Raw genomic sequence first — 12,368 nt, 5'->3', positions numbered from 1 at the left:
AAGGGCATGGGTGAGCAAGGGTTGCGAGCATAAGGTACCCACCAGCTTGACTGTGACCCGAGCAGAGTGAGCCAGAGTGAGGGAAGATGGTAGACAAAGAAGTCAGTGGTTGTACGGGAGCCAACTGTGCTGCAAGGGGGGGGGGGCAGCAGGTGGCAGGGAGCTTTGAAGGCTTCTCTGGCTGCTGTGTGAGAGGCATGGGTCTCAGGGAGCAATACCTTCAGACAGCCATCAGAGTGGTCTGGGCTTGCTCAGAGAATATTGTGCAGCAAGGTTTGTATTGTAGAAAATTTAGTGAAGGGCTAAGAAAGCCTGCAGATCCACATTGGTCCCGAAGGGTGTTTAGTGTCTGAACATGTCAGAAAGGAAGAAAATAAACTTTAATAGATGTCTAGATATACTCTAAAAACCCATCCTTTCTGCCTAGTGGGAGTTAAAGAGCCAAAACATTTACCACTGCCCCATATGACCAGTGTCCGTGAAGTTCTGTCAGAGCAGAGAACAAAGCAAACTCACCTCTAAGACCTGTGGGTGGTCAGTGGTGTTGGGCAGAAAGGAAGGCAAGAACTTGTCTAGGCTTCCATTGGACAGTAGTCTACTCACTGTGGTGGACAGGGACAGGTTTAGGCCTAAATTCTCAAAACTGAAAGCTGCTGCCCTGGCCAAGACAGTGAGCGGCTGGTCTTGTGAGGTGTGTGCAAGCTGTGTCTGGACTCAGAGCCCGCCAGATGTTGCAGGGAAGGGACTGTCCGAGAGAGAGAGAGAGAGAGAGAGAGAGAGAGAGAGAGAGAGAGAGAGAGAGAGAGAGAGAGAGAGAGAGAGCTGGTTGGACCATGACCCTCCGCCCTAAGCACCTCTCAGCCCCCATGCTTTGAGTTACTGCCCTGCCCTGGGCACTGAGCTCCACTGTCCCCAGCCGTGACTGCTCCACTCTGTCCCCGAAGGCAAGATGAGTTCGAGGAACTGGAGGACAAGGAAACCTCCTGCCACCTGCACAGGTTGGGCCACAACGCCACACACACGTGGTACATGTGCCACATGCGTTTCACTCAACTCGTGCCCGACGACGTTTTCACTGTCAACATGACGGACCCATCTGGCAACAACTCCCAAGAGTGTGGCAGCTTTGTCCTGGCTGAGATCAGTGAGTACCATGAGCCCCAAGCTGAGGACGACCCAGGACTTTTCTCTGACCTCAAAGCAAGCTCTTCTTGCTTCATCAAAATCTGCTGTCCTTGGCGTGTCCTTTTTAGATGCACTGCTTTTAACTAGAGGGTGATGGTTTGATATGGGATTTGGGCTAAATGCGCCAGAGGAGCAGCAGAGGCTGGAAAGGTATGCGCGGGACCCAGCTCAGCCCCTTCCTGTCTGCCTGACCCTGGACAAGGATTACCTTGTAAAGACCCTTTAAGCATGACCTCCTAGGATTCTGTTCCTAGTAATGAGCACCAGTCAGCTAACATGGAATTCTCCCAGCTAGATGGGGTGGGGGAAGGGGAGCTAAGGTTAGGAGGGCCCCAGAATGGCCCTGGCTGCAGCCATCCTCAGAGCCTAGGCTGGGCAAAGAGAAGATCTGGGGTGGCAGCATTGGTACATGGCAGCGTGGGTGTCTGTGTATATTTATATAGTTCTGTGTTATCTGGGCCCCTTCTTTAGGAGAGAGATTGAAAGCAAAGGAGTCCAGTAGGCACCTTGCTTAGGAAGTCTCTGCATTAATTAGGTACCAACGTTAAAGCTTAAGAACCCTCCCTCTGCCATCGTCTGGATTTTCAGCTTTTGCTTTTTGCTTTTTTTTTTCTTTCTACCAAGAAAGCACAGAGGGTTGTGGTCTGTATGCCTGTCCCCAGCTGGGCTGGGCTGAGCCTGAGTCCTGACTCAGGCTGGGAGTACTCTCTCTTCCTTACACTTTCCCAGTGCTGCTCCACTGTTTTAGTCGCCTGTCTACACACCCAGACCTAGTCCAAGTAAACAGGGGCTGAGGCCAGGGCGTGCTTTGTCCAAAGTCATGCATGTCCACTTTGGGGAGTGTCAGGAGGGACTCTTCTTCCTGCAGATTCTGACCCTGTTTTGTCTTTCTGGGTCTTTCTCCAAGTCAAGCCAGCTCCTCCTTTCAATGTGACTGTGACCTTCTCGGGACGCTATGATATCTCCTGGCACTCAGATTATGAAGAAGCCTCCTCCTCTTTCTCCTCCTCCTCCTTCGCGCTGAGGGGGAAGCTACAGTACGAGCTGCAGTATCGGAACCTCAGGGACCCCTACGCTGTGGTGAGGTGGCAGGGCTTTGGGGTGGGGTACAGGGGTACCCAGGCAGGTCCCAGCATAGCGGGGCAAGGAGAAGGACTTACCACTCTCTCCCAATATGCAACTCTTGCCTTCTTTTTCCCTGGGCCAGGGCACCCTTGACCACATCTCCACTTTGACTCCTCCCCTATAACCCACCTTAGAGTTACAATGGAGCAAGTTTGGGAACATTCTACTTACTTTGAGTGTGAAGGCTACTTAAGAGTGCACAGCTGGAAGGTTCCAGAATAGCTCACTGTTTAGACAGAGCTTCAGGCTTCTAGAATTATGCACCTATTAGAATGGTCCTGGTTAAAGATTTCCATAAAGGGCATCATCTAGAATGTTCTATCCATTGCCATCCATTGACAAGATGTCTGCAACTAGGGACTTCCCAAAAGGTCCACTGTTGAACATGTCCTATGTCATCTGAGGCAGGGAGCCCAGGGGCTCATTGTCTATGAAGTGTCTAGTTAATGACATGCAGGGGGTATCCATGGTTGCTCCCAGGACATTGTCAGCTGGGGGGTTGGCCCACTGCCACCGAGAAGGAGCTCTTTTTCTAGGTAACTTTAGCCAGGGATGCATGCTCTCTACAGTGCCTTCCTGGTGTAACTCCAGCAGAAGGACTCGGGTGACTACAGAGTGTCATATTCCTTCTGTCCTGGCAGAGGCCGGTGACCAGACTGATCTCAGTGGACTCAAGTAACATCTCCCTTCTCCCTGAAGAGTTCCACAAAAGCTCTACCTACCGGCTGCAGGTGCGGGCAGCACCCCAGCCAGGCACTTTATTCAAGGGGACCTGGAGTGAGTGGAGTCACCCCGTCATCTTTCAGACCCAGGCTGAGGGTAAGTGTGACACTGGTAGGACACCCCACTCCTGGTACTAAATCTTAACCTGATGCAGCTCACAGGTCCTGAGATTCCCAGCATGGCTGGGAGGTGCATGCTTAGTTATTCATCCCCAGATGCATTTACTCCTCATTGTGAGGGAGCTCCTTCTTCTCATAGTAATTTGACTCCTAACTCTGAAGGGAAAGTCATTACGCCATTTTACAGAAGAGGAAACTAAGGCTTAGAGAGGTGACATCACTTGACTGCGATGAGAATAAAATACCTGATATAATCAACTTAATAGAGTAAAAGAGTTATTTTAGCCTATGGTTTCAGAGGGTTTGGCTCATGGTTGCAAGGCCCTGTTGCATTGTGGGAAGTGTATGAGACTGCTCACATCATGGTAGTCAGGACACAAAGATGGAGAAAAGGCTGGGATGCCAACATCTCTAATGGCCTAACCTCCTCCCAGTAGGCCCTGACTCCTGAAGGTCCCACCACCTTCCAGTAGTATCCCAGGCTGGGACCACACCCCTGACACAGGAGCCTTTGGGGGAGGGGACACTTCATACCTAAACTCCAAAGGGAGGGATGAGAACCCGGCTTCCTCCCAGCCCTCCATGTCACCCCTCCCTCCCTGGCACTTTTCTGTTGGACCCACGGTTTGCTTTCCATGCAGAGCCCGAGGCAGGCTTGGATGATCGCCAGCTGCTGTTCCTCTTGGCTGTCTTCCTGATTGTCTTGGTCCCTGTCCTGGTATTCATGGGTCTGAAGATCCCCCTGCCTTGGAGGTGAGGCCAGAGGCTCAGGGAAAGAGAAGGGGTCCGCCCTAGGCCACAGCCTCCCCAACCAAGACTTACGCTGAGCAGGGGACTTGGGGAGAGTAGTGACACTAATGAACAGTGTGTGTGTGTTGCCTGACATGTGCTATGCATTGTGCAGAGCTCCTGCCCCAGCTCCAAGGCCGCCCTGTGAGCCTGCACACTACAGACACCCTGATTCTTCAAACAGGGGAAACGGAAGCATAGAGCAGTCAAGTCAAGCTACTTGCCCAAAGTCGCACCACTATGAAGTGGCGGGGGGGTGGGGGAGTAGAAATTTGGTGTTCTCTGCAGGGACCTGGGTTGTGACTTTGTCCAGGGACTGAACTTATCTCCCCCCCCCCCCCCCCCCCGTTCCCCTGTCTCCGCTGGAGGGTGGGCTGCAGTCTGCTTTGCACACGGGCCTTTTGTTCTGCTTGCCATCGAGAGGAAGAAGGCAGTGGATTCAAAACAGAACGGACCACCCTGGCACAGGGGCCTGTGGCAGGCTGCTATGCGTGGAGTCCTTTGATGAGTGACAGAAGTGGGGGTCTGCCGATATACACTGCTCGCTTTGTTCGCTTCGATGAGATGCTCAAAGACGGGTACAGAGAATCCGGAAGGGAACGATCAGGGTGCCAGTAACAGCTGATGGTGGCACCATGGGCCTTTCTTGCACACACACCCCCAACACTTCCTCACCAGGGTAGATGAGGAAGTCAAGGCCCCAGAGGGCAGTGGGTGCCTAACCCACAATTGATGGCAGAGACAGAAACTTGAGCATCTGCAGGAAGCTTGAGGGTGAGAGTGACGGCTGCTTCCGTTTTACTGATGGGTGGGCAGGAAGGCAGTAGACATTGCTGCTTCTTTAGGAGAGAGGCTGGGTCTCCTACTTGCTGTCACACGGGCATTACCCACCCCCTTTTCTTTGCAGGCTGTGGAAGAAGGTATGGGCACCAGTGCCCAGTCCTGAGAGTTTCTTCCAGCCCCTGTATAGAGAACACAGCGGGAACTTCAAGGTGAGCCATGTTGGGTGCGTCCTCTGGGTCATTTGCCCTTTGAGGAAACCCTACCAACCGTTACCCTAACTCCAAGACCACTCTGTGAGCCCAGAATATTCAGGCTCAACCTGACTTAGAACCAGTCCTCAGATTCTCTCGTCTTCAAGATCTTAGGTTTAGACTCAGACACCATGATTTATTTCTGGCTTAGAGTTACAGTGAAAGCGGGCAAACTGGGTTGTTCTGGAACCCAGACTGGGCATGATCTGGAAGCCTGGCATTTCCTGTGGTGGCCTTGATCTGTGGTGGAGAGCAAATCCTGCCTGGGGAGGCCCTGCCCACCCTACAACCGTCCTTCTTCCTGCCAAGTGCAGCTGCCCCTACTGGCATTTCAGAGCATCTGCCCAGCACTGCTGCTCAAACCCAGTGAGGCAGGAGGCTCTGATGTGCTGCCAGCACAGGCAGCAGCCACCTGCACAGCCAATGGAGGTCAGAGCTGCAGGGCACACACTTGCTGTGTGCCAGGCCTGTGGCCTCTCCTTTACAGTAGCTCCTGTCCTGGGTTCCCAGCAACCCTGGGACTCCAGGAGAAAACCTAGGCTCAGAGTGACCAGTGGGCATTTCAGAGCAGGGTAGGGGTGTGCCCACACCTCTTCCTTATCCCTGGAGGCCAGCACTGCACTGTCCATAAGCAAACATTACCTCACTGGATCTTCAAGACACTGGGTCCTTTTCCCATAGATGAGGATGTGACACACAGAAAGCAAGAGTCTACACACAGCTAAGGAGTGACTCCAGACCAGGGGTAGGGGAATGTTGTGGTTTGGAGATGTTTTTAAGGGGACATTCTCAGAACTGGGATCCCACTCTACAGGGTGAGCTCTGCCAACGCAATGGAGGCTCTCTTATTACCAGCAATATCCTGGCAGGCGAAGGGCAAGAGGGTCCTCAAGGCTTCGGGGCTACTGTCTCAGTCCAGCGCCCCATAGAGGCCTTTCCACGTGGCTTGTTACTAATTCACTCTATCCACAAACATTTATGGTGCATCTACTATGTGCTGGGTACCGAGGGCACGGCTATGAGCAAGGCTCACTCCTGGCTGAGTGTTCACTCTAGTGTGGACACACAAGCAAAACTTAGAGATTTTGGGAAATGTCAGGAGACAGGGTAGGGGCGGGGCCACTTAGACCTTAAGACCTCAGGTCCCTGCACCTTAGAACCCTGGTGCCAGCACCCAGCTGATCCTCTGCTGGGACACTGGTAACTGGGGGGGGTCAGTCCTTACCGAAGGTGGGGACACCGGCTCTGAAAGAGGACAGTAGTGGAGACCTACCAGACAGGGGCTGGTCATGCTCCTGTTTGTATCCGTTGGCTTCTTATTCCTCTGTTTCCCTGTCTTGGTGCTCCTGGGCCCATCTGTCTTTGGTTCTGTCTGTTCACACCCAACTCCCTCTTCCCCGGCCCATGGCTGTATGTTTCTTTCTCATAGAAATGGGTGGAAATCCCGTTCACGGCCTCCAGCCTGGAGCTGGCACCACAGAATCCCATAGCAACCTCTATCCTACATCTGTCATCATGTCCAGCCAAGGGGAAGAAGTTCCTGGGGCCACCAGATCTCGAAGAACAGCTGGAGTGTGACGGAGTGTCTGAGCCTGGCCACTGGGGCACAGTCCTTTTGGCAGCTGGCCAGGGAGTCTCACCCTACAGCGAGGAGGGAGACCGGCCGTATGGTCTGGTGTCCATTGACACAGTGACTGTGGGGGATGCTGAGGGCCCATGTGCCTGGCCCTGTAGCTGTGAGGATGAAGGGTACCCAGCCCTGAACCTGGATGCTGGCCCAGAGTCTGGCCCTAGTGCAAAGGATCTGCTCTTGGTCACAGACACCACTTTTCTATCGTGTGGCTGTGTCTCAGGTGGTGGCCTCAGGCTGGGAGGCTCCCCAGGCAGCCTCCTGGACAGGTTGAAGCTACCCCTTGCTGAGGAAAGGGACTGGACAGAAGGCCCACCCTGGAGGACTGGGTGTCCAGGAGGGAGCTCTGAAAGTGAAGCAGGCTCACCCCCTGGCCTGGATATGGACACTTTTGACAGTGGCTTTGCAGGTTCAGACTGTGGCAGCCCTGTGGAGAGTGATGAAGGGCCCCCTCGCAGCTATCTCCGCCAGTGGGTGATCAGGACCCCTACACCTGTAGACACTGGAGCCCAGGGCAGCTAGCACATAATGTCCAGCTGTAATGAAAAGAGGCCAGAAGTCTGTGGTCTCTGGGAGTGCCTCGGAGCCTGACATTTACAATGTGAATGTGTAGGTGTGTGTGTGTGTGTGTGTGTGTGTGTGTGTGTGTGTGTGTGTGTGTGTACATGTGTGGCTTGGGTATGCATTATCACATTTATTTGTGAGCAATGCCTGTGCATGCCCTGCGTTCACTGTCATGCTTGTATGTGTGTGCCTGAGTTCACGCGTGTACGCATGAGTGTAGGTGTCTCTTAGACATGAGCCTCTGACTCCTCCCCTGAAGACATGTGGGGTGGCCACAGTCAGATCAAGAGATTGGTCCAGTCTGCTGCCCCAGGGGCACTGTCACCAAGCCTAATCCTACCAGGTGCCACCTCCAGGACCTATGAAGTCCTGGGTCTTATTATCTTTTCTCCTGGAGAAGAGGATGGAGTAAGCCTATAGTGCCCATTGGAGTGGAAAGCTTATGGAGAACCTAGGGATGTAGTTGCAAACCCCAGATCTGGTGGCTCCAGGCTATGAAGCCTGGAGAAGCCACTTCTGAGCTCTGTTCTGACTTTGCTTGCCTGAACATTAGGAAGGGCATGGCTGTCCTCGCTTAGCCCTGTACAGTCAGTCTGCAGCCCATGTCAGCTTCCTGCCCTTTGTGGCTTCTAAAATCAGGTGCATGCCTTGAGGTGGAAGAATATAAAAAGTCACCGGATACCCACAGCCTGGGGACCTGTGAGGCATCCTCCCACCAAGGGCACTGAGTGGTTTCCAGGCTGTGACATATGCAGCCTGCTCTCTCAGAAGCAGTCCCACCAACTGGGCTGGGTTTTCTCCTGTTTGTTGGTTTTTGTTTTTTTCTGGCTTCTGCTGCCTATTAAAAATAAAGTTCCTGCCAGGCAGTGGTGCTGTACACCTTTAATCCCAGCACTTGGTGTGTGTGGGGGGCTGGGGGGGCGTGTATGCAGAGAGACAGGTGGATCGGGTGGATCTCTGTGAGTTCAAGGCCAGTCTGGTCTGCAGAATACAAAGCAAGTTCCAGGAGAGCCAAAACTACACAGAGAAACCCTGTCTCAGAAAATAAAAAATAAAAATAAAGACAGACAGACAGATAATTCCTTTAAGTACCCGGGAGATATTTACCAAGTACGAGGCATGGGGAGAGGGTACAGAGCACAGTGCCCACAGAACCCTTTATATAACACCCACAGAGGGCAGGGGACACGAGGGAGCCATGGAGCATCAAGAGCCTGCTCTGGACGATCTGTTGTTCCCTTGCCTGCCCTTGGTGCCACGTTTATCCTGGGGACTCAGGGAGGTTCCCTTGCATCCATGATTCTTGTGAGCATGCAGTGTGAGGGAAACTAAGAAGTACTGGGAGGTGCTGGAACCTTCCACCCAGGGTCGTACAGGAGCTAGACAGGGCCGGGATGGATTAGCTCTTGCTGTCTTTCTCTTCTCTCCATCCTTCGTTTCTGCTCCCCGTCGTCCTTTCCTTTGTCTTTTTCTTCTTGAACAGTCCGTTCTCTCTGCAAGGGTGCACACCTGAGATGTGATGTGGTATTTGCAAAACCGAGCTGGACCCTGTTCTGGGGACCTTGTGGGAAACCTCCAATAATGGCTGGAACTCCAGGATGTAGACTATCCCCCTCAGTGGACCAGGAAGAAAGGCTGTCTGTCTGTCTGTCCAGTCTAAAGAGCTGGACTGGAGAGCAGTGAGCAACAATCAGCTCATCTTTAAAGCAGGGTAGCTTTTGTGCAATCACCACAGAATGCATGCATGTCCTCTGTATTAGACTCAGGGCTGGAAAGTTCTGGAACACTGGTAGTTTCAACAGTGAGACTGAGCCGAGGACCAGGGTGTGAGAGGCTCAGACCAGCAAAAAACCACAGCTCCTTTCCTGCACGTGCACACAGCCCCACCCTGTTGCACCCCAGCCACTTAGACCAAAGTGTGCTGTGGTTTTCACATCCTCTGGGAGCCTCAGACTGCAGGTGTTCTTGGCGGCTCTCCAGGGAGCCAGTTCAGGCCCTTGCTGGCACCCCCTCCCTATCTCCACCCCCACCCAGCAGGTAGAGCTTCTGACTAGGGTGTGGGCAAGGAAGAACATTTGGGGCTGAGGTACTGGCCCTCACCAGCTCCATTTTGGAGGGACACCTCTCATGAACGATCATGAATGCCAAGTTGAGGGCAAGAACTGGGCCACCTAGGATTAGTAATGGGTGGATAGGAGGATGGTGAAAGGCTTGAAAGAATGATGGCTTCTTGGGGAGACAGAGACACAGCACAAGAGCTGGTGGACCAGGCGCAGTCTATGAGCTGGTCTCCCTGTCTGCTCCCTCCCCAGCCCCACACACAATAGGTGCTTAATAAAGTTTTAATAAAGCCTGGATTGTAGCCTGTCTTATTTCCAGGATCTCAGGTCACGGAACTAGATGACTGTAGACATGGTTGGTGAGGGATGTCTTCTGGCTGGGAGGAGCTGGCCAGCTGCTGATGGGCACCTAGTCCACAGCCTGAGGACTTTAGGAAGCAGGTAGTATTTGTCAGGCATTGGGAAATGAATATGAGGTGTGACTTGCGTCTGTGTTCTAGTGACGACCTACAGAAGGTGCGACCAAGAAGCAGGGAGCAAGCGAGGGCCATGGGTACCCATCACCTAAGGCCGGGCTAGAGTTGCTAGTAAGCTGCTCTGAAAGCCAGGCTTCACAGCACACTCCCCCAAGAGAGCATAGCCAATGCTTGTCCAGGCTTGCCCATCTTGGCTTTGAAGGGAAGAGGCTATCCCTTGGGCAGAATGAGCTGGACCTGTCTGAGACCTGTCACCAAAGAAGTCAAAGAGGCAAACCTCTTAGCAAACACCTGTGTGTTGGGGGTTGGTCTGATGTGTTTTGATGCTCATTATTAAAAAGCCATCACACCTGGGCAGGGCAAATGAGATAGGAGTAGTTATCTGGTTCCTGGGCTTGGGGAGACAGAGAGAATCTTGAGAAGAAGAAGAGAGTCCAGAGGAGAAGAGAGATCCGAGGAAGAAGGGAAGAAGGCAGAGCCATCATAGGTTAGATGGAGGAGAAGCACATGGCCAGCGTGGATGGAGACTTGGTCCAGATGAAGAACATTACCAAGTATTTGGGATTATGGATGGGAGGTAGCTTGATAGAAATTATTAGAAGCAGATGGCATAGGATTGGGGCAGATATCCCATACCTGCGCCACTGTGGGAAGTAATTTAGGGGATTAATATCTGCCCTGCCCCAGGTTAACTAAGGCTATTTTAAAATATAACAGGTGTCTGAATCTTGATTGATTATTAGTGGATTATACTGCCATAATAATTATTATAGGTAGATAATAAACATTATTAGGCCAATACTTGGTAATTTAACCACAACCCCTGCAGGTGCCTGACACTTTGCTAGCTCTGGGGACAGGGTCCTAGATTCCTCTCATGCCCAACCCATGCTGCTGTGTAGCTGAGGCAGAGATATGACCTGAGCTGCTTCATGCTATAGTTCTCTGTAGTGGTGCTGTGGCTAGAACCCAGGACCTCACAGATGCTGGCCGGGTCCTCTACCACTGAGCTAGCATTCCTAGACTCCCTTTTACTTTTCCTATTTCAAGGCAGGGTCTAAGTTGCTCAGATTAGTCCTGAAATCTTTTTGTTTGTTTGTTTTCTTTTCGAGACAGGGTTTCTCTGTGTATCCTTGGCTGCCCTAGACTCCCTTTGTAGACCAGGCTGGCCTCGAACTCACAGAGATCCACCTGCCTCTGCCTCCTGAGTGCTGGGGTTGAAGGGGTGAGCCACGCCACCACGCCCTGCTTAGTCCTGGAATCTTGATCCTCTTGCCTCAGCTTCTAAATCCTGAGGCCTACCCTTTCATCCTTTCCTCTAGGATTATAAAGCCTGGAGCTTCTGGAGGAGGGGGTAGAGGCGGGGAGCTCAAGAAGGGAAGGGAGACCAACTGACCTAAGGTGAAGTACCAGGAGCAGAGGGGTAGAAACCGTGGGGCTCCTGGATTGAGCCATGCCTTGACTGGGGTGCCTGAGTGTAGCAGTGACTGCTGTGCCTCACTGTTTCCAGCTTGTGGACTTCTAGGCATGTGAACTGAGCCCCGTGGGTTCAGAGAAGGTGCAGGCAGAAGCAGAAATTTATACTTTCTGATGGAGAACTCAGGAGTCACAGTGGCTCCCAGTCATCTTCCTGTGTCACTGGCACTGGTGGTGATGGCGCTGGCCAGCTTTGTTTCTCTCTGCCTGAGGACAAGACTAAGTTTCCTGCACCTGTGATGGTTTGAACCATGAGCCAGACATGAACTCTTTGTCACTTGCTGCTGCAAAGGTGTGATTGTTTGTTACACAGCACACCTGACCTTCCTCTGATCCAATGGACCAGTGGATACAGCTCCAATTTCTGCATGTAAGCTGGCTTGAGGTGGGTTCCTGTTGCTCCTGTGAGAAAGTACTGCAGCATTGTCCTAACAAGGCAACATAAAAAGACATCTCCCATCCTAAGGACCACATGGAGAGGAGAGGAGAGGAGAGGAGGGGAGGGGTGTGGGGCGGGGTTGGCTCTCAGTACAGAGCTTGTGCAGCATTCAAGCCCTGAGGAAGGAAGATGAAAAGGACCAGAGGCCAGGGCAGAGTTGCTTAAAGCTCTTTGTTTCTGGCCAAGTTGTTTGGCAGCTGAGTACTCTCTTTCTCTGCCCTCCTAGAGAGCTCTTCAAGACTTGATCACCTCTGCCAGGATCCCAGCAACTTGACCCCAATATCTCCTGTGCATTCCCACTGTGACATGGCCTCCAAGGTCTTGTACAAATGTCTCCTGTGCATTCCCACTGTGACGTGGCCTCCAAGGTCTTGTACAAATGTCTCCTGTGCATTCCCACTGTGGCGTGGTCTCTAGGGTCTCGTGCAAATGTCTCCTGTGCATTCCCACTGTGACGTGGCCTCCAGGGTCTCGTGCAAATGTCTCCTGTGCATTCCCACTGTGACGTGGTCTCCAGGGCCTTGTGCAGGAAGGAGACAAGGAAAAATAAAAACCATCTCTCACCCCGAGAACGGAAGCCCCAGTGAGGGGCTGACTGCCCAAGTCCACTAAGCCTTCTGCAAGCTGTGTTCCTCTTGGCCCCCAGTGGATGGAAAGGTCTCTCCCTTTGTGTCTGGGGCTGCATCTTCCTGGACATGTTGCCACCTAGCAGGCAGCACAGCCCACCATGGTCCATCTAGCCCCAGAA

At 52.6% G+C, this 12,368-nt stretch overlaps 1 protein-coding gene across 6 annotated transcripts in view; it reads left to right on the top strand.

Moving 5' to 3' along the window:
* Positions 1 to 8,035, top strand: part of IL21R (interleukin 21 receptor) — a 34,027-nt gene extending 25,992 nt beyond the window's left edge. For all 6 annotated transcript variants that reach the window (XM_084767051.1, XM_084767050.1, XM_084767049.1 and 3 more), the window contains 6 exons: positions 945 to 1,144; positions 2,093 to 2,265; positions 2,952 to 3,129; positions 3,794 to 3,905; positions 4,849 to 4,933; positions 6,405 to 8,035. In XM_084767051.1, coding sequence (XP_084623177.1) covers positions 945 to 1,144; positions 2,093 to 2,265; positions 2,952 to 3,129; positions 3,794 to 3,905; positions 4,849 to 4,933; positions 6,405 to 7,127 — 1,471 coding nt within the window. In that variant the 3' untranslated portion in view covers positions 7,128 to 8,035. The remainder of the gene's footprint in view (positions 1 to 944; positions 1,145 to 2,092; positions 2,266 to 2,951; positions 3,130 to 3,793; positions 3,906 to 4,848; positions 4,934 to 6,404) is intronic.
* The last annotated feature ends 4,333 nt before the right edge of the window (positions 8,036 to 12,368 follow it).

Source organism: Acomys minous (genome assembly GCF_964271855.1).
Source record: "Acomys minous genome assembly, chromosome: 2".
NCBI classification, from domain to species: Eukaryota; Metazoa; Chordata; class Mammalia; order Rodentia; family Muridae; genus Acomys; species Acomys minous.
Note: the sequence above shows the minus strand (reverse complement) of the source record. Positions and strands in the feature narration are given on the sequence as shown.